We start from the raw sequence: 25300 nt of genomic DNA, 5'->3' as shown, positions 1-25300 counted from the left end.
GCGTGCCAACCCTGGGGGAAGGGCCCGGTGTGGTGGTGGGACCGCAGCCGGGGGGGACCAGGTCTCACCCCTCCCGCCAGAGGCTCCTGACCCCCCAGGTCGCCCCTCCCCGCCCCCCCCCGCCCCAGGCCAGGAGTCTGGGTGGCTCTTGGGGACTCCCCCAGTTCTCTGCCCCCAGCCCCGTGCCCTGGGGGCCCAGGGCTCGTCCTCAGAGCCCCCTCCACCCCAAACTCCCATTTCCTCCCAGCCCGTCCCAGGTGGCCTCACCCAAGCCTGGACTCCAGCTCCTGACTTTAAATCTGCAGCCCAGATCCCCAACTCCCGCCCTGCAGACGGCCCCTCCCTGTCCCCCACCAGGACACCGTCCCGCCTGGCAGCCCCGTGTCATCCTCCCCCGTGTCGCAGGTGACCACCGGCGCTAGCAAGCCCCTGCTCTAACCAAACCGCCCACCGCAAAGCTTCAAGTGGAAGCCGCCTGGCCACAGACATCGGAAGTCGTCTACGTGTCTTTTTTCCCACCAAAAAAATGAAGCTGGGAGAAAAAGGAAACTATATTTCAAAGTAAATTAATGTGATTCCTGTCACCAGTATTAGCGTTTCCTCGGAGACTGAACGCCACAGGGCCGGCGGCTCTCACGGCCCCTTCCCGACCCCCCAGCCGCCGGCTGCTGGTTTCCAGCAAAGCCTTCATCTTTCAGTTTTCAAGGAAACGGCGGGAGCTGCGTATTTCCCACGGTGTGGCCAGCCCGCAGGCCCTGATGTGGCCGGTGCCTCTGGCAGAAGGGCTCCAGTTCTCGGAAGCGAGAAGCAGTGGGTACGCGGGAATCGCGGGAATCGAGGCGCCGCGGGAGGGACAGGGCGGGGCGGGGCGGGGAGCGGCGGCGGCTCAGAACTCCTCGTGCACGCTGCGGGCGTAGTCCACCAGCTTGCTGCCTGTGAAGAACTCGCTGTACTTGAGCACCTCCTCGGGCTCCAGGCAGTGGTTCTGGTTCTCGTCGGCAACGGCGATCATCTGCTTGGCCTCGTTGAGGGCGCTGAACTCGTTCATGGGGTCCATGTAGTCCTGCAAGGGCCCCGGCTCAGCCCCGCCACAGCCCATGCCGCCCCGGGCCAGAGGCATCTCCTCACGTTCAGCCCGCATCCGGCCACGCAGCCGAGACCCCCCGCCCGGAGGACGCCCCATGCAGGCTGGCACCCCTGCCTCAGCGGGGCTGTGACACCACAACCAGCTCCAGGAGGTGAGGTCTTGCTGGAAATACTCCGTGAGCTAGTGGGACAGAAGCTGCGGGGCAGGGAGGTGGGAATGTTCTAGAACGTTCTGGAAGGTGGGTGCCAGGCCGGAAGTGGCTCAGGGACAGGCAGCCTGCACCGGCATGGGTAGCTCCACGCCCACGGAAGGGCAGGACAGGGGGAAGGCTGGCCCTGGAGCGGGGCACACGCACACGGACCGGCTTGGCCGCCGGGGCGGCAGTGCTGAGGGGAAGGAGCTCCTGAACCGGGGGTCCCGCCGCTATCAGCAGGGATCAGAGAGCTCCGGCTAAAATGAAATGACTCATGCAGCAATGGGGAAAAACAAGCCCCACGCAGCACCTACACGCGACACCAGTGAAGACACTCCCGAGGCAGGAAGCGGGTCCAGCGGCGCGCAGCCTTCCCGCCCCAGTGTCCGGCCAGGCCGACCCCGCTGCCCGGAGCAGCGGGCCCCACACCCACCTCCAGCTCCGCCGCGGTCACGATCCCGTCGCGGTTGGCATCGATCAGCTCCTCGAACTCTCTCTTCCTGTCTCGCACCCAGCCGTCGTCCACGTCCTGGCCCTGCTGGTTCTCCACGGTGCCCACGGGCAGAGAGATGAACTCGGACAGCGAGAGCTTCTTGTCACCATCCTGGTCTGCGGGACACGGGGGCAGACGTCAAGACTCCAGCGGGCGCGGGACCACTGAGGCCACTCCGGAGAAAACTCAACTGACGGGGCTTTGCTGCCAGGTTTTCAGTTTGTGTGGTTTCGGCCTGACCCCAAACAGCGGCCGTACAGCCCCCGCGGGCCACCCAGCCCAGGACCGGCCCGTGCTGACCTCCGCGGCTGGGCCTCACCCAGGTCCCGGATGATCTCCTTGACCATGAACTGCAGCATGCCGCGGCTGTGCTCGGGGTGCAGGAACGACAGGAACTCGCTCTCCGTCAGCAGCAGGTCCGGGGGCGGGTTGTCCGCCTGATACCAGCGGTCTTTGAGGTTCTCCAGGACTTCCTGTGCTGAGAGAGAGAGGCGCATCCGTGAGGACCCACGCACACGGGACCCCTGCACGCATCCAGAAAGTTCCGAGACACGCAGCCCGAGTGCAGGGGGGGCCAGCTCAGGATGTGGTGGCACGCGGGGCCAAGGGCCTGGCCCTCGGAGGGGTCCTCAGCCCCCTGGGGCGCAGATACACAGACGCCCCAAGATGCAGGTGCAGACCCTCAACCGAAACAGACCCCCACCCCCACCCCGGACACAGACCCCCTTAGACACAGCCCCGCCCCCGCTCGTTCCCGGGAAGCGGGCCGCCGGCTCTGTGGGAACAAAGGCACGACTTGCTTCCCTTCCGTCTCCGCCCGTGCACTGTCCCGGGTAGGGCTCTGAGGGAAAACTCAGTTTCCAGGTATGACTCACGCGTCCCCTGTGCGATCCCCGCTACCCCTGCCACTGTGGGAAGGCCCGGCGAGGGGCCCTGGGGCCGGTGGTCGGTGACGGGCTGGGTGTCCAGCCAGGGAGCGGGGAGAAGCCGGCGCAGCATCCGCACCCTCACCCGGGGCCCAACTCCAGCTTCCGGCTGGGAACAGGGACGCCGGGCCCGGCCCGGTCGCGACGGGGAGAACCCCACACAACGCCTGTGGCCTCACACCTCGTGCCTTCTGACAGAAGGACAGAAGAGCCGTGGCAACTACAGGATCGCCCACTGCCTACCTGCCCGGCCACGGGGACAGGAGTGGTGGGACGGGCATGGGCTTGCCTTGCCGTGTCTACCCAGAGCCTGCGAACGCGACCTGATCTGGGAAAAAGGTCTTGGCAGGTGAAATTAGTAAAGGTTCTTGAGACGAGACCACCTGGGATTCAGGTGGGCCCTAAGCCCTGGTGTCCTTGTGTAAGAGGAGATGAGATTGGAGAGCAGTGGCCACAAGCAGGGACGCTGGCAGCACCAGAAGCTGGAGGTGGCCTGGAGGGACCCCGTCTGCAGCACAGGGGACGGCGGCCCCGGGGGGCCACGTGAGCTCAGCCCCCCCCCACGCTCTCCCTCCTCTGGGACCCTCGACAGCCGCTTTTCATTTCTGATCCCCCAGAGCTGCTCACCCCCCTCCCCCACCCCAGACTCATGAACACACGGGAGTGAGGTGAGGGCTGGGCGGATGGAGATACCATGAGCTCTAGATCCAGGAAGAACACGTCCTGACCCCACACACACCCAAGGGAAAGGGCGCTGAGGACAGACAAGCAGGCACAGACGGCCAGCAGCTACCCAGGAGCCAGTGCTAAATGTCCAGTGCTGGCAGGAGGAGGACAGGGGCCCCCCGGACACCTCTAAAGGACACATTCGGGGGACGGTCTGAACCCAGGACAAACAGTGGAAACACAAAATGGAGACAAACATAAATGGCCAACAACCATTTCAGGAAGAAATAACATCCTATTTACAGGCTTTAAAAAACAGCAGAGGGGCTTCCCTGGTGGCACAGTGGTGAAGAATCCGCCTGCCAATGCAGAGGACACGGATTCGAGCCCAGGTCCGGGGAGATCCCAAGTGTCACGGAGCAGCTAAGCCCGTGCACCACAACTACTGAGCCTGCGCTCTAAAGCCCGCGAGCCACAACTACTGAGCGCACGTGCCACAACTACTGAAGCCGCACGCCTAGAGCCCATGCTCCGCAACAAGAGAAGCCACTGCAATGGGAAGCCCGCACGCCACAACGAAGAGTAGCCCCCGCTCGCGGCAACTAGAGAAAGCCCCTGCGTAGCAATGAAGACCCAACGCAGCCAAAAATAATAAATTAAATAAATAAAAACCAGCAGAACCAAAATCCTGGGTGACACCACACAAACTAGGAAGGAGGCCTCTATACTGCCCAGAACAGAGTAAAATGGTCTTGACTTAGACGGTCAACGATGGACTGAGAAGAAAAAAGTAAAGCTGTAAGATACAAAACCCCTGCCCACAATGGGCAGCCCCCATGGGCACACCTGGAAAGCTGGGTGCCCCATTCACACCTGTCAGGCCACCAGATAGGGTCATGTGACTGCTGAGAAAAGGAAAGTGGGGTCTCTAAATCCCACACTAGCAGAGGGAAAGATGAAAGGAAAAAAAAGAAATATCAATAGAAACAGAAATGAGCTTAACCCATCTATTACCAAGAAATTCAGGCTGGCTCACGATATAAAGCTAACCTCTACGTAACCCATAAAAAACAAAACGCTTTGGAAAAACCAAGTCTCAAGGGCGGTTCACAGGTGAATTCTACCAAACATGTGGGAAGGAGGCCATACCAATCTCCACAATCCCTTCCAGAGGAGAGAAACAGAGTGAACACTTCCTAACTCATCCTCTGAGGTCCTAACACTAAAAGCAAAAAGGACACAAGAAAACTACAGACTGATGTCTCGCATGAATATAGACACAAAAACATTCAACAAAATATTAGCAGGGGCTTCCCTGGCTGCGCAGTGGTTGAGAGTCCGCCTGCCGATGCAGGGGACACGGGTTCGTGTCCTGGCCGCTGAGCCTGTGCGTCTGGAGCCTGTGCTCCACAACGGGAGAGGCCACAGCAGTGAGAGGCCCGCGTACCACCACCACCACCACCACAACAAAAAAAAAAAACAAAAAAAAATATATATATACATTAGCAGATCAAATCCAACAACATACAAAAACAATTACACGTTACAACCAAGTGGGATTTATCCCACGTAGGCAAGGTTGGTTCAACGTCTGAAATTCAACTGATATTCACATCAACAGGCTAATGAAAAGAAATCACGTGGTCGTATCAATAGATGCAAAAAAGCATCTGACAAAATCCAACACCCATTCATGACGAAAACTCTCAGCACGCTAGGAACAGAGGGGACTCGTCCCCTTGATATAGAATACCCACTAAAAACCCACGGCTAAGATCATAGTGGCGAGAAAGCCGAAGCTTTTCCACCAAACTCAGATGAAAGCAAGGATGGCCCTTCTCACCACTGCTCTTCAACATAGCACGGGAAGTCCAGCTGCTGCACTAAGACAAGAAAAGGAATAAAAGAGACACTGATTGGGAAGAGGAAATAAACCGTTTTTGTTCAACGATGTCACGATCGCCTACGTAGAAAACCCAAAAGAATCGACAAGAAACTCCTGGAGCCACTCAGCAAGCACAGCAAGGCTACAGGAGGGAAGGCTGCCATACAGAAGCCAATGGCTTCCCTGCACCACAGCAGGGAACAAGCGAAATTCGGAACTAAAAACTAAAGAGCACACACAGAAACAAGGCGCAGATCGCAACCTTGATGGCAGACGAGAGTCCAGTGCCAAAAACACCAACCCTGACAGAGAACCGTGGCGCCCACAGCACGTCTACACACATAACAGTAACGAACATCCCTCGACCAAAGAACACAGCGCCAGCCGTCACAAAGCAGACGCGGGAAGGGCCACAGACACCAGCAGGAGGCCATGACGCAACCCTGACGGCCAGGTGCACGTGAGACAAACAGGGTAGCATCACAGGCACAGAGACGTCCCGGTAAAAATCCGGCACTCACGTGTCCATCAAGAGAAAACGACACACTGGATGACAATGGCAGGGACGACCTGCCCAGTAGAGACCGAACAGGAGAACACAGGAAGCACACGGCGCTCTGACAAAGCCCCCAACAAGCTGAACTCGACACCCGGCTGCGAACGAACCCCCGGGAGGGACGGGATGGCACAGAGCTGGAGACAGTAACCAGTGAAGGTCACGAGAACTCTTCAGTGGTGCTTCAGAACTCAGCTAAAGGCGTCAAATTTTGTACCAGGGAGACGGGTTTTTAAAGGAACGTCTCTGAAAAGCTAAGGGGAGAGCCGGCTGGGACTGCGGCCTCCAGGCACCGCAGGCAGGAGCCCCCCCGGCCTTGCCGACTCCCAGGGTCGGACCTCATCTGGCGCTGAGGACCTGTCCCAGCCGAGACCCGCTTCCGGTGCTTCCGCCACCTCCTCCCCGGAGCTCAAGCCCACCTGAGGCCGCCGGCTGCACCTACCCACCCACGGCACCTGGGGGATCCTGGGGGCTCTGCCTAGCGGCCCCGTGGGAGCACCCGGCTGTGGCCACACCCGCCTCGCCCCCTTCCCTCCCGGCATCTGTGCTGTCACGCGCGCCACGCTGGCCACGGGAGGCCGAGCCCTTACTCTCTTCGTCGATGTTCAGGTCCCACTTATTCTTTATCTTATCAGCAACTTCTCTCTCATCATGGCCTTTGCTTGCCAAAAACTTCACCTTGTACTCATCCCATGACACATGGCCTGAAAGAGCAAGACAGCTTGTTAGGAGGTTTAACAACGAACGCTTTTTTTTTTTTTTTTTGCCCGCGCCGTGGGGCACGTGGGATCTTAGTTCCCCGACCAGGGATCGAACCCGAGCCCCTTGCATTGGAAGTGAGGAGTCTTAACCACTGGACCGCCAGGGGCGTCCCAACACTGAACATTTTAAAAAGACGTATCTAGTTACTTTAAGCCATCAATCCAAAATCCTGGTGCTAAGGGCATCTGTAGAGGCAGGGGCAGCAAAACACGGCTCCAAGCTTCACGACAGAGCCTAGCCCCGTGGTCCCCGCCTGCACGGCAAGCTGGCATCTGTCTCCCTGGCAGCACCTGCAGACCCCTCCTGCCTCTCACCTCCTCGTTCCTGGGCCGGCAGCACCTGCAGACCCCTCCTGCCTCTCACCTCCTCGTTCCTGGGCCCTCGGCCTGGAGCCCCGCCCCCGCACACACCTCCAGGCACCGCCCTCCGCCAGCAGCCTCAGGCCACCAGGGTCAGGGCGAGGTTGGCCGTACCGTCACCGTCGGGGTCCACGGCTCGGAAGTGCGCCTTGCTCTCCGCGATGGCCTCCTGGAAGTGCTCGGCCGTCTTCTCCATGATCCAGCGCTGCATCTCCTTGGCACTGATCCTTCTGTCGGTGTTCAAATCCACCCTGCAGGCCCACGAGACGTGTCAGGCGAGGCCTCCAGCACCCCGACAGACGGGTGTACAGACAGAAGGATGGCCACAGGCGTTCTGCAGGCAGCCACAAAACCACCACGAACAGCAACACATCCCACCCAACGGTGACGCAGGAGAAGTCGGGGGGATGTGGGGGACACAGTGGGGGAATCAGGGAGGACGCTGGGCAGTGTCACTACCCCATCCGTTTCGGGACCACAGCGAGGGGAACAAGTCTCCCCCCTGCCGCAGGACGGGGTCCACAGACCCACACACCTGGGACTCACGAGGAGTCCCTGGTAACAGGGCTGGAGCTCAGACACTGGAGCACAGTCGTGTCTACTCGCACAAACACAGCCAGCGAGACAAAGAAACAGCTGTAGGTGCAAGTGTGCCGGCAGCTGTACACTCTGCACACACTCACGTGCATATGTGGGTGTGTGCATGGCTAGTGCACACCAGCGGACATGGGTCAGAACACGTGTGTATGCACGGGCTGGCGCACACACACACAGGAAAGGACCACAGGCAAGGACACCCCAGCAGCAACGCCCACACCCGCTGCCAGGTCCTCGTTTCTAAATCCCACTCTCCCATGAAACGAACCAGCGCTCCCCAGAGAACTGGGTGATTCTAGGGCTGAGGCGGGAACACAACAAGATGAAGGGAAGCTGGCGTGGCTGGCAGTGCAAGAAAGGAAGGAAGCGCTCACAAGGGGCGGGGGGTGGGAGGGGTGGGCAACGACAAGGTCCTGGCGGCCAAGGCTGGAACGAGGTGGGCAGCCAAACCGACAGCGCGGAGCTGCGTCCCCACCAAAGTGCAGACGACACCCACGCGTCCATCCTCCTTACGGGAGTCCAGACCACACGGTGGGTCTTCCCCAGAGCTTCGCTCCCACCCCCGGGAGGGTGGGCTGCCCCTCTGAGTGGCTGCCAGAGAGACGGGAGGACAGGACAAGGAGTGACACTCCTTGGCAGATCCCCCCTGAGCCAGGTGACCAGGCCGACAGCCCCCGTGATGTCGTGCGGACGTCAGGTGCCCTGATGTGATGTCACGAGAGCGCCACCTCACCTCTGGGGTCTTCTTTCCATAAACCACAACCCCTGTCTAACCAGAAGAAAACACAGCCGACAAAGCCCAAATCAGGGACACGCTACAAAACACCTGAGTGGTCCTCCCCAAAACCGTCAAGGTCACGAAAAAGTAGCCTCCCAGATGGGACCCCGGGCAGAACGAGGACCCTGGGGCAGCGCGTGACCTGCAGCCTGGAGCGCGGGGAACAGTAACAGAGCACCGTAGTGTCTCAGTTTCCACAAGTGTGCCTCGGTCTGCATCTTTCTGTAAACCTAAAACCACTCCAGAATAAAAACCTCACTTGAGAGGTGCTACGCAACCTAGGTCTTGAGGCTACGTGTTTGATCTGCCCCGGGCAGGGTGCAGGGGAGGCAACAGCAGCTGCAGGGGGCCCCACAGGGCCCACGGTGGCACCTCCAAGTGGGACGGCTCTGGGGGGGGGGTCCGACTGAGAAGGTGAACACGGGCTAGACGCTCCCCGATGACAAACCTGTTAGACACGGGACGTATAAGGAAGACACCTGACATGGGCGTATGCAGCCGTGCAGCTGCAACGGCCCCAGGAGCCCGGTTTTCTGCGTTTCCCGGTGATCTGCTCTCTGCACCTGAACCCCACTCCCACTCCCAGAGCAGCTGCGAGGGAGGCTCTGTCGCCACTCCTCCCCACTCCGGGGGTCCCCTCGGCCTGGTGCACGCGGCTGCCCTGCTGATCCCTGGAAGAAGCCACGTGCCCTGTGGCCCCGCTCACAGCTTCCTTCCCGGCTTCACGAGACAGTGAGGTCTGGGCGCCGGACAAGGTTTCGGTCACTTCAGCCGCTGACAACGATCAGTTCCTCAAACTGAAGAGGGCACATCCAGGGGGCCAGGCGGCCGGCTAGGCGCCTCGGGGGGCCGCCGCCCCGCCCCTGGTCCCCCACTTCACCAACGGGGATGCTGCCAGAGCTGGTCCCCCGGCCGCGTGACCCCTGTGTGCACGCACAGCCCCCCACGAGAGAGTCAGTCTCCTTTCTGGAACCAAGAGCCACCCATCGTGCGTCCTGGCACATGACCCTGGCGGCCACCGTATCGCCAGTACCGAGCCTGAGACCTGCCAGGCCGGCGCTGAGGCAGAGCCCCGGACCAGCCCATGGCCTGCGGGCGCCTAACCCACAACGCGTGCGGAGAGCAGACCCATCGGGCCCGCCTGGTGTCCCCGGGCCACACCCCTCTCCCTCCCCACCACCTGCCCCATGGGCCCTGTCCGCCCATCACCTCAACCTGTCGTGGCTCCAGGCCAGCAGAACAGTACAGCCCCGTCCGCACACGCTCACTGGAGCGCTGATGGCGGCGCGGAGCCGACGGCCGACCGTGCCCGGCAGCAGCTCCGCGCCCACGGGCCCTGCCTCTAACTGGCACTGCGACCAGTCCCACGGGCAGCAGGGTGCTGGCGCCTCTGCCCCATGCAGCCCTCCCCACGCCCTCTGAGCCCCCGCCGGACACAGGGCGCAGCTCAGGGCTGCCGCCTCGCAGCTCCCACGCTGCCAACTTCCCAGGAGCTCGTGTTACAGCACCACCTCCACAGCACGTCACCGAGGGGGGCCTCGTCACCTCGGCGCCGCGCAGAGCCAGGACTGGACCAACAGGGAGGCCGAGGCCAGCCCCCCACGCCCCCCCACAGGCCCCAGCAGCACCTACTTGGAGAAGATGGCCATCAGCTTCCTCCGGCTCCTCCGGGGCTCCGCGTCCTGTTCAAAGCCGTCCGTGTCCTTGCCCAGGAAGACCTCCTGGTGGAAATCCCTGTTGAGGTGCCCATCCATCTCTAGCTTCACCCCGTTCAGGTGGTCCGGAGGCAGGATCTCGTTTTCCTCCCTGCTACCCACTCTCTCCCGAGCGGACGTGTGGTTGGCGGGCCGGGCGGACGCGTCCATCAGAAGGACAGCCCCCAGGAGCCAGAGGCAGCGAGGGGCCAGGCCACAGAGGGGAGCCTGCCTGGAGGTCATGGCTGCCGGGGTCTGCGCTGCAGGATGGCCTGCGAGTGTGGCCGGGAGCTGGGGAAGGGGGGTGGCAGGTGAGGAGGTGGTGATCACAGCCCGCCTACCACCCAGGGCAACGCGGGAGGCCCCACAGCCAGCACAGCTGCCTGCGGCCAGCAGCCTGAGGCTGCCCGGTCCCAGCCAGCACTTAATGGTCCACGAAGAGGGTGCAGAAGATGATGGAGCCCCAGCAAACACTTCTCTAAAGAGACGTTTACTTTGTAACACGAAATAGAAGTCCTTGCTTTCCAGGACCTACGGCTGGGCATCCTGTTTTCTCCTTCTTCCACTCCCCCCTCCAACTACGATGAGGTGGCCCTGCCTCAAGGTACGCCCTGCACCGCTAACCCTGCCCCTTCTCCAGGCCCACCGAGCTGCCCCCAGCACGGCTGTCCTTGGAGGCTGGCCCCAGAGTCACCGTAACTCACTCTCCAGATGCCGGCTCAGCGCTCACGAGCTCCGGGACCTTGACGAAGGCACCTGCCCGCCTCAGCTTCGGCCTCCCCGCCCCAAGGCTTTGTGAGGGCCTGGTGCCAGCGAAGCCCAAACCCACCGGGCAGGGCACCACCCCTCCCCCTCCCCACCTCCACGACCCTTGTGCACACACATGTACACACGTAAACACAGCGTGTACACACGCACACAGGCACACACACACAAGTGCACTCATGCACATACACGAATGCACACACATACACAGGCACGCATCCACACGTACGCCCACGCGTGCTCACACACACACAGACACAGGCATCCTTGCTCACGTTCACACACGAACACCGAGAAGGCCAGAGTACCCAGGAAGTCTGTGACCCTGGGCGTGCCCGGGCTTGGCGGTGAAGGAACAAGGCCACCCTCTGTCCACGTCAGGGACCCCAGGGCCACAGGCGCTCACACCCAGCACTCGGCCACCCGGCCTCTCCCACATCTGCTGCCCACCCCGGGCCGCCTGCCTTCCCGCCCCCACGGCTCCTCCTCCAGGCCCCCCCCCCACTTCCCCACTGCACTCCTCAGGACCTTCTTGCCCTTAACGTGTTCCTCTTGGAGCTTGTCCACCCAGCAAACGCCTGCCGGCCCTCCCAGGTGCCGCGGAGGCCCCCCTCCAGCAGGCCTGACAGGGAGCAGCGGAGGGAAGCCCCCCAGGCCAGGGTGGTGTCCAAGGTGAGGCACAAGGGGTTCGAACCACGGTGCCCTCCATCAGGCCAAGCAGGCACCTGTGCTGGCTGGCAGCGCAGCCCAAGGCCAGGGCCACAGGCCCTCCCCGGCTGGCAGACGCCACCACTTGCTTCTCTGATGCCTCTTCTGTACCCTGCGCGCTCCTGACCAACGCCTCCCCTGGCACGGGGACACCTCAGTCGGTCTGACAAGGACAGGGTAAAGGGACAAAGCAGGTGACTAAACAGTTAATCCCACTAAGGGATCATCCATGAAGAAGAACGTGTGGGAGACCCCTGTAAGTTAATGATCACTCTAGAAAGCAGGTTTGCTTAACCACAAAACCAAGCAGGCTTGCTTAGCAACAAACCACGCAACATAAGCACAAGACATGCCCCGGGACGATAAAATGGGGGAATGAGACCCACATCCTGCCCGCTAAGGTCAGTAAGTTAATGGTTCCTAAGACACGCTCCTCTGCGCAAGCTAAAAACAAAAATATAAGGACAAGGTGGCGCTACACTGAAGCCTGAGATGATTTCCCATATTTTAGTATGTGTTACCGCCTTTCTGCTCATTTCCACTGCGCCATGACAGTCCCAGTTTGACCGCGTAGGGACGAGAAAACTCCCCCGCCCGACAAGGAGGAGGAACTGGTGATGGAAGGGTGACGTCTACTCAAGAATGAGGAAGAAGGTGGTCTTCTCCCCTGCCCACTTTCCTTCCGCTATAAAAATGTAGCTTAGTTCTCAGGGCAGAGCTCCCCGCCTGCCCGCTTGTATCTCTCACAGGCGTCCTACAGTAATAAACTCTTTCCTTACCTGTCACTCTGCTGCTCAGTGAATTTTTTCTGCGCCGAGACAGAAGACCCTTCGCTCTACTATCACCCAGAGACGCGTTCCGTCGGTTTCAGGTCCTCTGGGCCCAGGCGCTATCTGGACCCCTGGACGAGATCCTGCTCTCCCAGCTCAGCTGGCTCATTCCTTGGAGGCGCAACTCTCACGGAAGGGCCGCCTTACGTCCCTCCTTCCGTGTCTGTGAGGGCCTGCACCCTCCCCACACCCACGAGAACCCACCAGTTGTGCTCTCTGCGTGGTCACCGTCCCCTGAACCACATTTACTGGAACTTCCACTTGTCCCTCTCTGAGGGCACCGCCCCAGCACCCATCACACTGTCCACACAGCAGGCCTTTCTGCTCTGCCACGATGCATATATTCCCCAAGCCCACGAGCAAACCAAGACAACTTCCTCCTGGCCTTAACGCCACTCTGCTGACTGGTGGCCATAAACACCGAAAAGACTGGACTCTTCTGGGAAGAGCAGTCAATCCCACATTCTGCTTATCTTGATAGGCAGTACAGAGAATGTTATTTACATGATATTTTGCACAAAGAGTAACCCCCAAATAACCGTGTAGGCATCAGAAGGTCGGGCACTTCCTCCCCTCCATTCACAACGTTTCTGTACCGTGGTGAGCACAGGAGTCAGCCGCTCACTTCCCGCCCCAGGGGAAGAGATTTCAGAGCAGGGTCAGCCCCGCTGACTGGGGGACCCATCCCGGACTCCTGGACAGCCCTGGTGCCCGCTCTGGTGAAACTAGTAAGAACAGCGTCGTTAAAACGCAAACACTTTTTCTAAACGCTCCGTCCTCGGCTTCAGGAGTCGCACACGGCGTTGGCAACGACTGCCCCGGGCCGAGCCAGGTGGCCCGGGCCTCACCCGGACTTCGGACCCTCCCCACCCCCCGAACGGCGGGGCCGCGGCCGCCGACCCGGCTCCACCGACCCCCGACTCCGGCATCCGAGGGGCCGGGCCGGCAGCAGACGCCGGCCGCCCGAGGCCCCGTCGGCCTGCGGCGCGCCGCCTTCCCGCCGCCCCGGGGCCGGGAAGGGGCTGTCACGTCCTGGGACCCTCACTCACCGGCCTCCCTCGCCGCACCCAGGATCCACCGAGCGCGACCCGAGCGCCTGCGACGCCTCCAACGGGCCACCTCTTAGGCCGCGGCCATCACTCTTCCGGGAAGAGGCGGGTCGCAGGGCGGTGCGACCTCCCCGCGCCGATGCCGGCGCCGCCATCTTTCCCCCGGGCGGAAGCGGCCTCACCGCCCTCCCGGGCGGCCAATGAGGAGCGTACGCGGGTCCACGTAGCCCGACGGCGCGGTCCGCGGCGCTCCCCGCGCCATGAAGCTGCTGCGGCGCGCGTGGCGGCACCGAACGGCGCTGGGCCTGAGCGCCCTGGCGCTGGGCGGCGCTGCGCTGCTCTACCTGGCGCGCTGCAGGGCGCCCGTCGACCCCGCCGCGCCCGCGCCCTTCGGCCCCACGCGCGCCGCCGCTTTTCTGGCCGTACTGGTGGCTAGCGCGCCGCGGGCGGCCGAGCGGCGCAGCGTGGTCCGCAGCACATGGCTGGCGGCGCGGCGCGGCGGCCCCGGGGACGTGTGGGCGCGCTTCGCCGTGGGCACCGGCGGGTTGGGCGCCGACGAGCGGCGCGCCCTGGAGCGCGAACAGGCACGGCACGGCGACCTGCTGCTGCTGCCCGCGCTGCGTGATGCGTACGAGAACCTCACGGCCAAGGTGTTGGCCATGCTGGCCTGGCTGGACGAGCATGTGGCCTTCGAGTTCGTGCTCAAGGCAGACGACGACTCGTTCGCGCGTCTGGACGCGCTGCTGGCCGAGCTGCGCGCCCGCGACCCCGCGCGCCGCCGCCGCCTCTACTGGGGCTTCTTCTCGGGCCGCGGCCGCGTCCGGCCCGGGGGCCGCTGGCGCGAGGCCGCCTGGCAGCTCTGCGACTACTACCTGCCCTACGCGCTGGGCGGCGGGTACGTGCTCTCGGCCGACCTCGTGCGCTACCTGCGCCTCAGCCGCGAGTACCTGCGCGCCTGGCACAGCGAGGACGTGTCGTTGGGCGCTTGGCTGGCGCCGGTGGACGTGCAGCGCGAGCACGACCCGCGCTTCGACACCGAGTACAAGTCCCGCGGCTGCAACAACCAGTACCTGGTGACGCACAAGCAGAGCCTGGAGGACATGCTAGAGAAGCACCGGACGCTGGCACGCGAGGGCCGCCTGTGCAAGCGGGAGGTGCAGCTGCGCCTGTCTTACGTCTACGACTGGTCGGCGCCACCCTCGCAGTGCTGCCAGAGGAAGGAGGGCATCCCCTGACCGCCCCGAGCAGGGCTGGGACGCCCGGCTCCAGACCCTGCGCAGCCATTCTGCCGCTCGTGGTGGTGTGTGGAGGCTGGACCGAGTTACTGGGGGCCGCCCGCCGGCCTTCCACTGGTGAAGCTGACAGCTTCTGGCTGGTCGTTAGCATGAGGCCGGCCCTCGAGAGGACCCAGTTTACCTGGTGACCATGGGCCAGATGCCAGGCAGCAGTGGACACCTCCTAAGCCCCGGCTCCGCTAAGCACCCATACAGCCTACCCGAGGGCATCTTGTTCTGCGTCTGCGGCCAGCATCCTGTCAGACAGAAATGTCCCGTCCCTGGATTTTAGCGTTTTGCCTGGACGTGGGCGAGTCTGCAGGCAGCCCCGCGGGGCCTGAGCACACACTGTCCTCTCCCAGGCCGGCACCAAGGAGCCAGAGGATGGAGCTGACAGGCCTTGCAGGACATGACCCCAAAGGAAAATGCCCCACCCCTCAGGGCTGGGGACAATGTCGTGTCTTGCCTCCACTGCACTGGCCACCCACCTGCACCTGCTGAGGGCTGTGGCCGCTGTCAGCTGGGCCCTGGCACTCGGAGACTCGCCATGTGATGCAACCCAACAGCTTTTATAGAAGTTACTGTTGCTTTATGCGGTTAGGTCACCTCTTGCGTCTCCTGCTGGTAACCCTTGTCACATGTACGTCTAGGGTTTAACTTCGTTTTATGTGAGTCAGCTTTCGTGGTATTTTGGTCTGTGTGTTTGTCTGGAGTGAATTCGTGGTACGTGTAATTCAGAGCTTGCCTGCTATTTATTTATAAATTTTGTGAATTTGCGAAGATAAGCGTTTGAGTTGAGAGTTGGGGGGGTCTCATATGTTTTGGTATTCAAGAGAGGATTTTTCTACGAGAACTTGGAATTTGTGGGTTAATCAGTTTTTCCAACTTGAGTTGTAGACGCATTGCTGCTTAAGGGTTGAGACATGGAAGAGCTCATCCACCTCTCTTCTGTTTACACGGAAGGCAACCCCACTGTCTCTCTCTAAAAACACTTTTCTTTAAGGCTTCCTCTCGGCCGCCCAGGGCAAGTGTTTCTGGAAGCATTGACGAGGTTTCCCAAAATCTGTCTTGAGACAGCCTTGCTATGACATGTCCCCTTGGGGACAGCAGGAGTTCGTGGCACCCTTGCACGTCCCCAGAAGGTTGGGGCTTCCTCTTTTCCCCGTTAAATGTGAAAAGTGAGCACTGTGGTCATTGCAGAAGTCAAATAAAGTGGCTCCCGGGAAACGGGGAGCCCTTCTCAGGCTGGGGGTGTGAGAACTCTGCACTTTCTGTCTGGGTCCGGGCTGTGCTGCCACCTGCCTGCAGCCCAGGCTCTGGGGCACTAGGAACAGGAGGGCACAAGTCTCTGACTCACCTGTTTACTGCCATTCCCGAGCCCTCAGGCTGTGCATTTTAGGAGCGGTATCTTGGCCCAGGTGGCTTACACATCAGACGGCTCTCTCTTGTGGCTTCTGGAGGCTGGGGGCCTGTGATCGGGGTGCCGGCGTGGTAGGGTTCCGTCAAGGCCCTCGCTCTGGTGTGCAGAGGGCCACCTTCCTGCTGTGCTGTGGTGGGGGAGCCAGGGCGAGCTCTCTGCTGTCCCTTCTTAGCAGGGCATTAATCCCCTCATGGGCCCCCTTACCCTGATCCAGACGCCACTGCACCAGGGCATTGGGGCCTCCGTCTGATTTGGGGGGCACAGTCAGTCCATAGTGACAGGTTTGGTTATTTTTGTCTAAAGGTAGAAGAATATCAAGAACTCTCAGGGGCTTCCCTGGTGGCGCAGTGGTTTAGAATCCGCCTGCCAATGCAGAGGAGATGGGTTCGAGCCCTGGTCCGGGAAGATCTCACATGCCGCGGAGCAGCTAAGTAAGCCCGTGCGCCACAACTACTGAGACTGCGCTCTAGGGCCTGCGAGCCACAGCTACTGAAGCCCGCGTGCCTAGAGCCCGTGCTGTGCAGCAAGAGAAGCCACCGCAATGAGAAGCACGCGCACCACAACGAGGAGTAGCCCACACTCGCTGCAACTAGGAAAAAGCCTGTGCGCAGCAACGAAGACCCAAGGCGGCCATAAATAAATAAATAAATAAATAGTCTGGGTCTCAGTCCATAAAGGAGGGGGTAGTCTTATGGTTGGTGACCTGACCACAATTCTCCTGCCTTGAGAAGGCAGAGGCTGGACAGCAGAGGCCCCAACCTCTGACCTGGCTCTGATTATGAGGTGTGGTGAGCCTTGCGCCAGGACTGACTGCGTGGCTGAAGGTTTGGGGACACCAGGGTGAGCTGGATGGGGCCCTGCCCTCCACTGGGTGAGTGCTGAGGGATGCTGACTGTCTGGGATGATGGTCCTGGGATGTCTCATCTGAACCCCGGGATTATCGGAGGAATTGGTGGGCACACATGTCCATTTCTCAGAACAGGATAAGGTGCCTAGAGTGATGGGAAGACCTGCGGAGGCTCACGTGGCCAGGGCAGAGCCGCTGGACCCTCAGATCCCTCCCGGGCACCGACGTCCAAGCCCCCCTGGTAAAAACTCTAAAATTCCAGGCGCCTGTCTTGGGGGTGGGGCACCGTGAGCTTTAGCGTTTAGTTGAACCACGTGAAAATGCCAGTATGCAACCAGTTTTGACCCACAGACGTGGGAATCTCATACTGTTCAACCCAAAACACTAAATTCCAACACATCACACACAGCCTGGGCTGACGGTGCCCGTCCACACTGTGGTTGAGGAGATGTCAGACAGCATGTTGGAGCTGAAGGCCAGGATCCCTTCCTAGAGGGACCCACAGCCACCCCATCTGTGGTCCTGGAGCCCGTGCACGGGCCACACGTGGGCGTCACGGAGCCCAGCCTGCCACCGGCCTGGAGGAGTCTGCCCTCCAGCCTCTGCCTCTCTGCTCCTGCCCTGTCCGCTTCGGCAGGTTCTCCTGGCCAGGCGGGGGCCAAGCCTTCACCCTCCCTGCCGGCTGGCACCATCCCCTGCATGCGGACCGGCCACGGCGCCCCCTCCCAGGCAGCCCTCCTGGTCTGCACCTCCCATGAAGTCCACGCCATCTGGGCATGGGTGCCCTGTGGACCAGGGGCCGAGCCCAGGCTGTCCCGGGTTCAGGAGGCAACAGGTCCTTAGGAGATGGGAAGCCGGACCACCAAACTGGCTTTTCTGGGGGAATTTAGGGTACAGGACACCTCAAGTGGTGAACAGCCCATGGGGACCCAAAACTCAAAGTTTAAGTTAAAAATACGATACGATATCACTAATTAATAAAATAGAGAAACGTGGGACCCAAGAACCTAGAGGACACGGTGCCTGCCAGGAAGGCCCAGGCACGGGGGGTGGTCTGTGGCACTGCACTGCTGGGGTCGCCACACGGCCACAGGTAGGCCCTCTCCAGACCTCCAAATCCTGGGTCCACCTGGTGTGGCTGAGTTAGCAGGACCAGTGACGCAGTGGAGGCCAGGGGTTCACCCAGGACACATGGCTGCCAGAAGAGACCCTAGGACAGAGAGGGGCTGAGGCTCCCCTCAAGTGAGCCCAGAGGTGCGCCTGCCCTTGGTGCTGGGGCTTCCCGGCCTCCGGACCCTACAGTGCAGGCTGGTGTGCAATTTGGAGCTGGGAAGAGATAGTGGCCCAGCTGTCCCCTTGTCCCTATGTGCTCAGCCAGCCCCTGACTCATCCCAGGGGGTGGTGGCGTCCTCCCTTCCCTGCCCACCCCCCAGTGTCGCTGTATATACCAGGTTTAGCCAGTAAGTTCTGGCCTCGGGAATGTCCTCCAGCCTCATGTGCACATGATAAAAATAGAAACATTCAGGGCTTCCCTAGTGGCGCAGTGGTTGAGGGTCCGCCTGCCGACGCAGGGGACATGGGTTCGTGCCCCGGTCCGGGAGGATCCCACATGGCCCGCGTACCAAAAAAAAGAATAGAAACATTCAGATTCAAAGACCCCTGGTGTCTGAAGCGCCGTAACCCTGGGGGTTCTATGCCGAAAGCCCCTTGCTGGGTCTGGGAGGGAGACATGGGGAGGGGGAGATGCAGGAGCCCCCAAGATGCTGGCCCTACTTCACCACCTCCAAACCAGCCACTGAGCAGTGGGGGGCCCGCGGGGAACCCCAGAGATACCCAGCCTGGCAGTTGGGGCAGGAAGAGCCAGCAACGGGGCTTCCCGGGCAGCCCAGCGTGTAGGACTCCGTGCTGCCACTGCAGGGGCACGGGCTCCACCCCCGGACAGGGAAGTAAGACCCCACAAAACGTGCGGCACAGCCAAAAAGTAAACTAAATAGATGAGAGAGAGAGAGAGAGAGAGAAGCCAGCAGGGCACCGGGGGCCCTGCAGCCGCTGCCCCCGTCACCTCCCCTCACTCAGGCTGCTCTCCGGGGCCCCTGGCTGCAGTCTCCTCTGCCCTCCACACCAGGCTCACTCCTTCCCTGAGCCTCCACCAGCCCTTGCTCACGGCAACATCCCTTCCTTGTCCTCGGGGAGGCCCGTCCAGATCACCTGCCGACAGCTCCCCCGGCCTCGCGCTTCCCCCGGCCTTCACCTGTGTACCTGGCTGTCCCGGGGTCTGTGCTGCCCCAGGAGTGAGACCGACCCGGGAAACAGGAGCCCCTTGCCTGCCGCCTGCTGGGCCCAACTGCTCGGAAGACGCCTCCCGGGAGGCAGAGCTGGCGCTGCTGGGTGCCCGGAAGCCATGGCTCAGGCTCAGCCAGCCCCGCGTCCTCCGGATGGGCCTGGGCGGCTGCCTCAGGATACGAAGTGCTGCTGCGTGTGGGTCCTCCTAGGACGTGGCCCCATCCCCTCGGACCTTCTCCGTCCACCCACCTGCCTGGGTGGGGCCCATATTTAGCTGTGGTCAAGGTTCTCAGGGGCCGGCTACGGGCTGTGCTGTGTCCCCCAGAAGACGTGTCAGGTCCCAGCCGCCAGGACCTGCAAGTGTGCCCTGATTGGGAAGTAGGGTCTTTGCAGGTGTAACTAAGGTGAGCACAGCAGGTGCAGCCCTACTGTAGTATGACTGTGTTCTCGTAGGAAGAGGAAGCAGAGACCCAGGAAGGAGGAGGCCCTGTGCCAACGGGCAGAGTCCGGAGCGATGCAGCTGCCAGCCCAGAAGTGCCCCGGTGGCCGGCCCGAGGCCCAGAGGAGACCGGCAGGGGTTCCACCCAGAGTCGCAGAGTCTGCTGAGCCCTGGATTTCAGCCGCAGGCCCCAGACTGTGGGAGACCCCGTTTCCCTGTGGACAAGCACAGCTCCGACGCCACCTGCCCGGTCCTCCCAACTCTGGGTGCTGGGCGGGCGCCTGCCGGGGCATTCCAGAGCCCTCAGCCACTGGCTGAGCCCAGCCTCCGCCACGTCCCAGGGCTCAGCACAGACCCTGCCACCTGGGGGCAGGCCCGCAGTGGCCATGCCAGGATCCCCGCAGCCTGTGCCTCACCTGCCTGGCCCCACGTTCCCTCCATCCATCGGGTCCCCCGTGCCCCTGTGGACTGGGTCTCAGCCCCGTATCCGCAGGGTCTCACGGGGGCGGCCAGCCCTCTTCTCGGTCCCCCTGCCCCAGGCACCCTGTCCACATCGTGAGACCACTGACCCTTGCCATTCAGAGCCCCACGGAGCCCACAGCAGCTGCCGCAGACAGGCCTAAAGCAGGCCAGCTGCCCGGCCCCCAGCGGGGCCCCCCTCCGGAGCAACTTGAGAACCCCAAGGTCAAGGTCACATCCAGCCGTTCCTTGGTGCTTGCGCTCTGGTTCCAGGGGCTTGACGAAGGGCACGGGCTGTTCTTCCTTCTTATAAACACGCTCTGGGCTGAGCCGACATCTTTCTCCCACCATGAGTCCAGGGAGACGGTGAAAGGCCGCCCCGCCCACCTGTCCAGGCCCCCAGGCCTGGGTCTCCCCTGTGGTCACCGTCCCCACAGCCTTGGGAGCTGGAAGAAGACCTCTCACCTGTCACCTGGCCTCTGCGGGCGCCCCCCAGGCCCCACCCCTCGGTTCCGCCCCCCCCAACCCCACCCCATCTGTGGATGGTGCTACTGGCTCCCCACCCCTCCCCAGCACGCCCCCCTTCAGACCTCACGGCCTCACACAGAGGCAGCACTGCCCACCACGGCCACACTGCGGCCAGGCGACCCCTCCGACGGCGCCGACCGCTTCAGGGATCCCCCAGAGCAAACGGCAACCGGCCACCCCACGCGTCCCCAGGGTCCCTCCTCGGCTGGGGGTCCCGGGAACCCACCCCACCCTTCCTCCCTTGCCACGGGGCCCTGGATGGGTGATGAGAGGAGAGCAGGAGGGGAGTGGAAGGCGGCCAGCCTCAGTCCTCTGCTCGGGCCACAGTGACCAGCAAGACGCTCAGTGTGACCTTGTGGACATCCCGCAGACCGTGGCTGCAGCAGTGGCTCTGCCTGGGGCCCGGGTCTGGTGGGAGTCCCAGGGGAGGCCAGTGGCCAACGGCCGAGTCTCCACTGATACCCCTCCCGGCTCCTGGAGCCCCAGAACAGGACGCGAGGAATGAGTGACATCAGGAAAGGTGAGCAGTTCCTGTGACGCTGGGCCAAGGCCTGACCCCACTCTGGATGTCAGCCTCAGTCGGCCGGGTCAGAAGACAGGGCAGAGGTACGGCCCCCGGCCCAAGCACCAGCAGGCACCCCGGGTCCAGCCAACGCCACCCGACTGATGAGGTCTGCCCAGGAGATGGAAGTGGGGGCCTGGGGGGAACCTAGGAGGTGGTAGGGTCACGGGTCTCTACAGAGGGGTTTCCACTGGAGCCTAGACATGGCAGCTACCCGAGAGCACACCCCCCGCCCTGGGAAGGGGGCTCTGGTGGCCAGGTGGGCAGCTGGACCCTGGACCTTAGGAGGTCTGGGCAGTGGGGACAAGGGTGTTAGCAGGGGGCCGACTCTGACCTGAACACTCGGCAGGACATCAAGGACCCTCCCACCATACAATGCCCTGGGCTCACAGCTGGTACCCCATTGCCGCTGGCCCCGGGTCATGCCTGCTGGCCGGCCAGCAGGGTCCACCGGGCAGGGCTCAGCTGGCCACGGTGCTGGGTGACGCTCAGGGCTGGGGAGGAGCCAGGAGCCAGGGTGGCCATGGGGACCGGACGGAGGTTGACTCTGTCCTCTAAACACCGAACCTCCACGGCCCTGCCGGCGGGACAGGCGCCCAGGGAGGGCCCTCGTCCAGCTCCCACTTCCCACTAACCCAGGGCCTGACCCGGCCCAGTGACCCGAGAAGGAAAAACCCCAGCCCCGGCCCCTCCCTCCTTTGGCATCTGAGGGTCTCGGCGGCCCAGCCCCCGAGGGGGCCCGGCACCCCCGGCTACAGCCGCCCACCCCGTCCCGCACAGAGTGCCGGGCGGATGGCCAGAGCCAGGCTCGAGCCCGGCCAGCAGTGCTGGGTCACCGTGTCCAGCCCTCTGACTGTGTTCCCAGACAGACCCCAGCCTGCGCCTCCGGCCCCAGAGGCGAGAGCGGGCAGCCTCCACAGTGAAGGCCAGGCCGATCCCGCTGCGGGGCCCGGTGCGGGCGGCGGGGCGGCGGGGCGGCGGGGCGGTGGCAGGGGTTGCTTCTGGAGACGCTTCGCTTCAGAGGCGGAGTTCCGCCCGTGATGCTCCTTCCTGTTCAGTCCCATTCTCACACGCCCGGGTCCCACCCGCCGCCCGGAGGGGCTGCGGGCACAGGTGGCCATCTCTCCTGGCCTGGCCACTGCCCCACTGCCCCAGGTGTGCGTGTGACGCCAGCTGTTGCAACACCAATGTCATCGCACCAGAGGAGCCCATGCATGAGTCACTGCCCCACAGCAGGGCTGCACCCAAATCCTCCCGAACAAAGGCCCTTGGTCCCCAGGGCCCCGGCCCCCGCCAGGCCTGCCCGCGTGCACCACAAGACACTCCGGCAGACGCACCGAGGGGCAGGCGCGCTGATGGCGGCACACACAGGCACCGGTGTGGGAGTTGCCAATACCCAGGCGGGCTCCCCAGCCTGTGTCCACCCAGCTCCAGGGCTGGGCCGGGGGAGGCCCCAGGCTGCTGGAGGCGTCAGCTCCTGGGTGAGCTCAGGCACCCCGGGCCGGAGACCCAGCACCTCAGTGACCTGGGTCAGGGCCCCGAGGTCATGCAGGGCTTGGAGTGGCCTGAACACGGAGCCCAGAGGGCACGCTGGCAGAGCCCAGTGAGCGAGCGAGGGCCCCCCCGGGTGCAGCCAGGTCCCAGGTCAGAGCGCTGAGTGCAGGCTGGAGGCCTCGGATGAGATAAGGCTCCCTGCTGCCCGCAAGGAGCTTCTGCGCCAGGACAGGGGCCGGGAGCCCCTCTCCCCTCCCCCATCACCCAGAGTCCCCGGCCATCCGGTGAGTCCAGCTCCAGGCCCTGGGCAGTGGCCCTTCCCCGCCCGGCACCCATGGCCGTGCGGCCACCAGCCCAACTGCCCAGCACGAAAGCCCCCCCGGCTGGACCAGTGCCGAGGACCCTGAGCATGGCTGTTCCTGAGCTCAGGGACCGGCCAGCCAGGGTCTCCAGCCGCCGAGGCCTGGACACCTGCTCTGTATCCACTCCCGAGGGTCCTGGTGATTCGGCTCTGCCGAGAAAGCCCAGGCAGGCCGCGGGGCGGAGAGAGAGGGCACTCAGAGACCCCCACGCGGCATCCAGACACCAGGGACCATGGGAGGCTCCACCTGGACCACAGGGCAGGGCGGAGCTCCCAGAGTCACCACCGCAGCCACCACTGGGGCACGCGGGGTCAGCACGGCGGGCCCAGGTTCGTGCAGACCCAGGGAGAGGTGCACAGACACACAGAGGACACGTCCACCCAGGTCCCAACGGGCCCCCTGCACTCCCCACACCCACACCCCCTCGGGCCGTTTTGGGTCCTTGGCCCAGGTCACAGGAGTCAGAGGGTCTGGGCTGGCTAAGGACAGGGGCCCCGGTGGGGAGAGGCAGCCCAAGGGGCCCTTGGAGCAGATCCCTGCGCCCAGCCCAGGCCTAGCCTGAGGGGACGAAGTCACACCGAGCTGGGCACCGGCCACAGGCAGCTGCAAAAGGCTGCAGCGGGCCGGCGAGTCCTGGCCACACCCTGAGGGCCTCCCCCTCCCCGGAGCCCCAGCCCAGGCCAGGTGGGCAGCCTGTCCTGCTGGCCTCACCCCTACCCTGTCCCATCCGCAGCCCACAGAGGGGACCAGGGGCCACCCCTGCCCCTGCCAGCTCCTGCGGGGCGGAGTGGGGGGAAGGGAGGGGGCTGGCAGCTGCGCCCGGACCTGAGAGAACTTCAAACTGCCCTGAGCCAGAGACCCACATTCTTGTCTGCACTGAAACTGGACAGCAGGCCGAGGGTGCTGACCTGGCTCTGGCCCAACTTGGACACACCTGCCCCCAGCACCCCAGGGCTGCCTCAGCCTCGGGGCCGGGAGGGGCAGTCAGCAGCAGCCCGGCTGTGGCCGGGGACCAGGGCTTGGGAAGCCAGGACTGGAGTGCTCCCAGGAGGAAGCGTCCTCCCTCGCGGGAGCCCCCAGCACAGCAAGTCCCCAGGCCCGGCTGCAGGCAGAAGGGTCAGCCAGAGGTTCTGGGAACTGAGCCTAGAAGGGCCAACGGGGTCAGCCCAGCACCTGCCGCTGCTTCAGAGCAGGGCTCGGAGTCAGGGCTCAAGCTGAGGCCGCCAGCGCTGTGCTGGCCACCTCAAAGCCCAGCTCCACACCCAGAGTCCAGGACAGGGAAAAGCCCGTCCCCAGGCCCCCAACCCGGAACCCCCGGTGAGCCCGAGGCGCAAGAGCTGCTACAACCCACCCCAGGAGCCCCTGCTCAGACTGGGTGGGTGTGACTGTAAGGGCCCAGGGCCCAGGGAGCTTAGCAAACACCCCAGTTTGGGTCCAGCTTCAGGAGATGACGGGGCTGAGAGAAAATGCTGCTGCTGGGTCCAGGGCGGGGCCTTTGGGGCCTCACCCTGCACTGGCCGCTTGTCCGCACTGGGAGCACAGCCTGCGTCTTTGAGGGCCACCCCAGCTCGTGCCCCTGGACCCGCCTATAGCAGCCACTGCCGCCCACCCCAGCCCCCCATGTCTTTGCTCCAGCTCTCCCAGCGCCAGGGCCCAGCTGGACGCGGCACATTCCAAGGGAATTAGAGCTAAGTGGTTAATGACCTCCCATTAGGGGCAGAAACCGGGAGGAAGAAGAGACAGACGGGAAGCGTGGAGTCGGGCGCCGGGCGCGGGCCCTCCGGCCCTGGCCACCTGCCCGCAGAAGCCCTGGGCGGCCGGCTTGTCCGTCCTCTCCATCTCTCTTCTCCTCATCTCCTGTCTCCCGTCTGTCGCCCCAGCAGGGCCTGGCCCCAACCTCTGTCATCACAGCCCCTGGCAGGTCTGGGTGAGGTGAGACCTGCCCCCTCCCGGGCCGGGGGTAGGGTGGGGGGACCGGCCGGTGTTGAAGGACAGTCAGGAGAGCCCCGGGGGCGGGGGGGGGGTCTGGTCCCACCAGTCACCGCCTCAGTGAGCCCTGTACATGGGTGGGAACACAGACTGGTGCCTGCGGCCAAGCTGGGCTTCATACAGCAGTGTCAGGAGGCCTGGGCTCCTCGGCCCACACAGGACCTCGGTGCCGGGGGTGTGGGGGGCGGCCCGCAGCCTCCCCCGACCTCCCAACAGAGACCCCAGTGCGCCACTCACGCCTCCCTCTTGCAGGCAGCGGGAACATCCCTCTCGGACCAGGCCGGCGGCGCCATGA

The 25300-nt window shown here is 63.2% G+C and overlaps 2 protein-coding genes across 5 annotated transcripts; one reads left to right on the top strand and one right to left on the bottom strand.

The window, feature by feature from the left end:
- Nucleotides 1–533: 533 nt before the first annotated feature.
- On the bottom strand, nucleotides 534–13493 carry SDF4 (stromal cell derived factor 4). Of its 3 annotated transcripts, none has more exons than XM_060141774.1 (7): nucleotides 13349–13493; nucleotides 9935–10287; nucleotides 7042–7178; nucleotides 6397–6510; nucleotides 2093–2251; nucleotides 1714–1889; nucleotides 534–1063 (listed from the first exon to the last, which is right to left on the bottom strand). In XM_060141774.1, the coding sequence occupies exons 2-7, from the start codon at nucleotides 10237–10239 to the stop codon at nucleotides 887–889; spliced, it is 1068 nt and encodes a 355-aa protein (XP_059997757.1). In that variant the 5' UTR covers nucleotides 10240–10287; nucleotides 13349–13493; the 3' UTR covers nucleotides 534–886. The 3 variants fall into 3 exon arrangements, with proteins under 3 accessions (XP_059997757.1, XP_059997758.1, XP_059997759.1); XM_060141775.1 differs by lacking the exon at nucleotides 13349–13493 and adding an exon at nucleotides 12249–13239; XM_060141776.1 differs by lacking the exon at nucleotides 534–1063 and adding an exon at nucleotides 1070–1537.
- A 115-nt stretch (nucleotides 13494–13608) lies between these two features.
- B3GALT6 (beta-1,3-galactosyltransferase 6) lies at nucleotides 13609–16529 on the top strand. Of its 2 annotated transcripts, XR_009539315.1 has the most exons (2): nucleotides 13609–15262; nucleotides 16346–16529. XR_009539315.1 is itself a non-coding variant. In XM_060142854.1 (1 exon), exon 1 carries the CDS (start codon nucleotides 13609–13611, stop codon nucleotides 14581–14583), a length of 975 nt encoding a protein of 324 aa, XP_059998837.1. In that variant the 3' UTR covers nucleotides 14584–15868. The 2 variants fall into 2 exon arrangements, 1 of the variants encoding a protein (XP_059998837.1); XM_060142854.1 differs by lacking the exon at nucleotides 16346–16529 and having other exon boundaries at nucleotides 13609–15868.
- Nucleotides 16530–25300: the final 8771 nt, after the last annotated feature.

This window comes from Lagenorhynchus albirostris, chromosome 2 (genome assembly GCF_949774975.1).
Source record: "Lagenorhynchus albirostris chromosome 2, mLagAlb1.1, whole genome shotgun sequence".
Lineage (NCBI taxonomy): Eukaryota > Metazoa > Chordata > Mammalia > Artiodactyla > Delphinidae > Lagenorhynchus > Lagenorhynchus albirostris.
Note: the sequence above shows the minus strand (reverse complement) of the source record. Positions and strands in the feature narration are given on the sequence as shown.

What these genes read in the sequence shown, in the direction of transcription:
- SDF4 (XM_060141774.1), bottom strand. Translation starts at nt 10,239, where the DNA reads ATGACCTCCAGGCAGGCTCCCCTCTGTGGCCTGGCCCCTCGCTGCCTC. An exon ending in CGTGGACCCCGACGGTGACG is followed by an intron (nt 6,511 to 7,041) that starts GTACGGCCAACC and finishes TTGCTCTTTCAG; the next exon opens with GCCATGTGTCATGGGATGAG. An exon ending in GGAGATCATCCGGGACCTGG is followed by an intron (nt 1,890 to 2,092) that starts GTGAGGCCCAGC and finishes CGTGTCCCGCAG; the next exon opens with ACCAGGATGGTGACAAGAAG.
- B3GALT6 (XM_060142854.1), top strand. Translation starts at nt 13,609, where the DNA reads ATGAAGCTGCTGCGGCGCGCGTGGCGGCACCGAACGGCGCTGGGCCTG.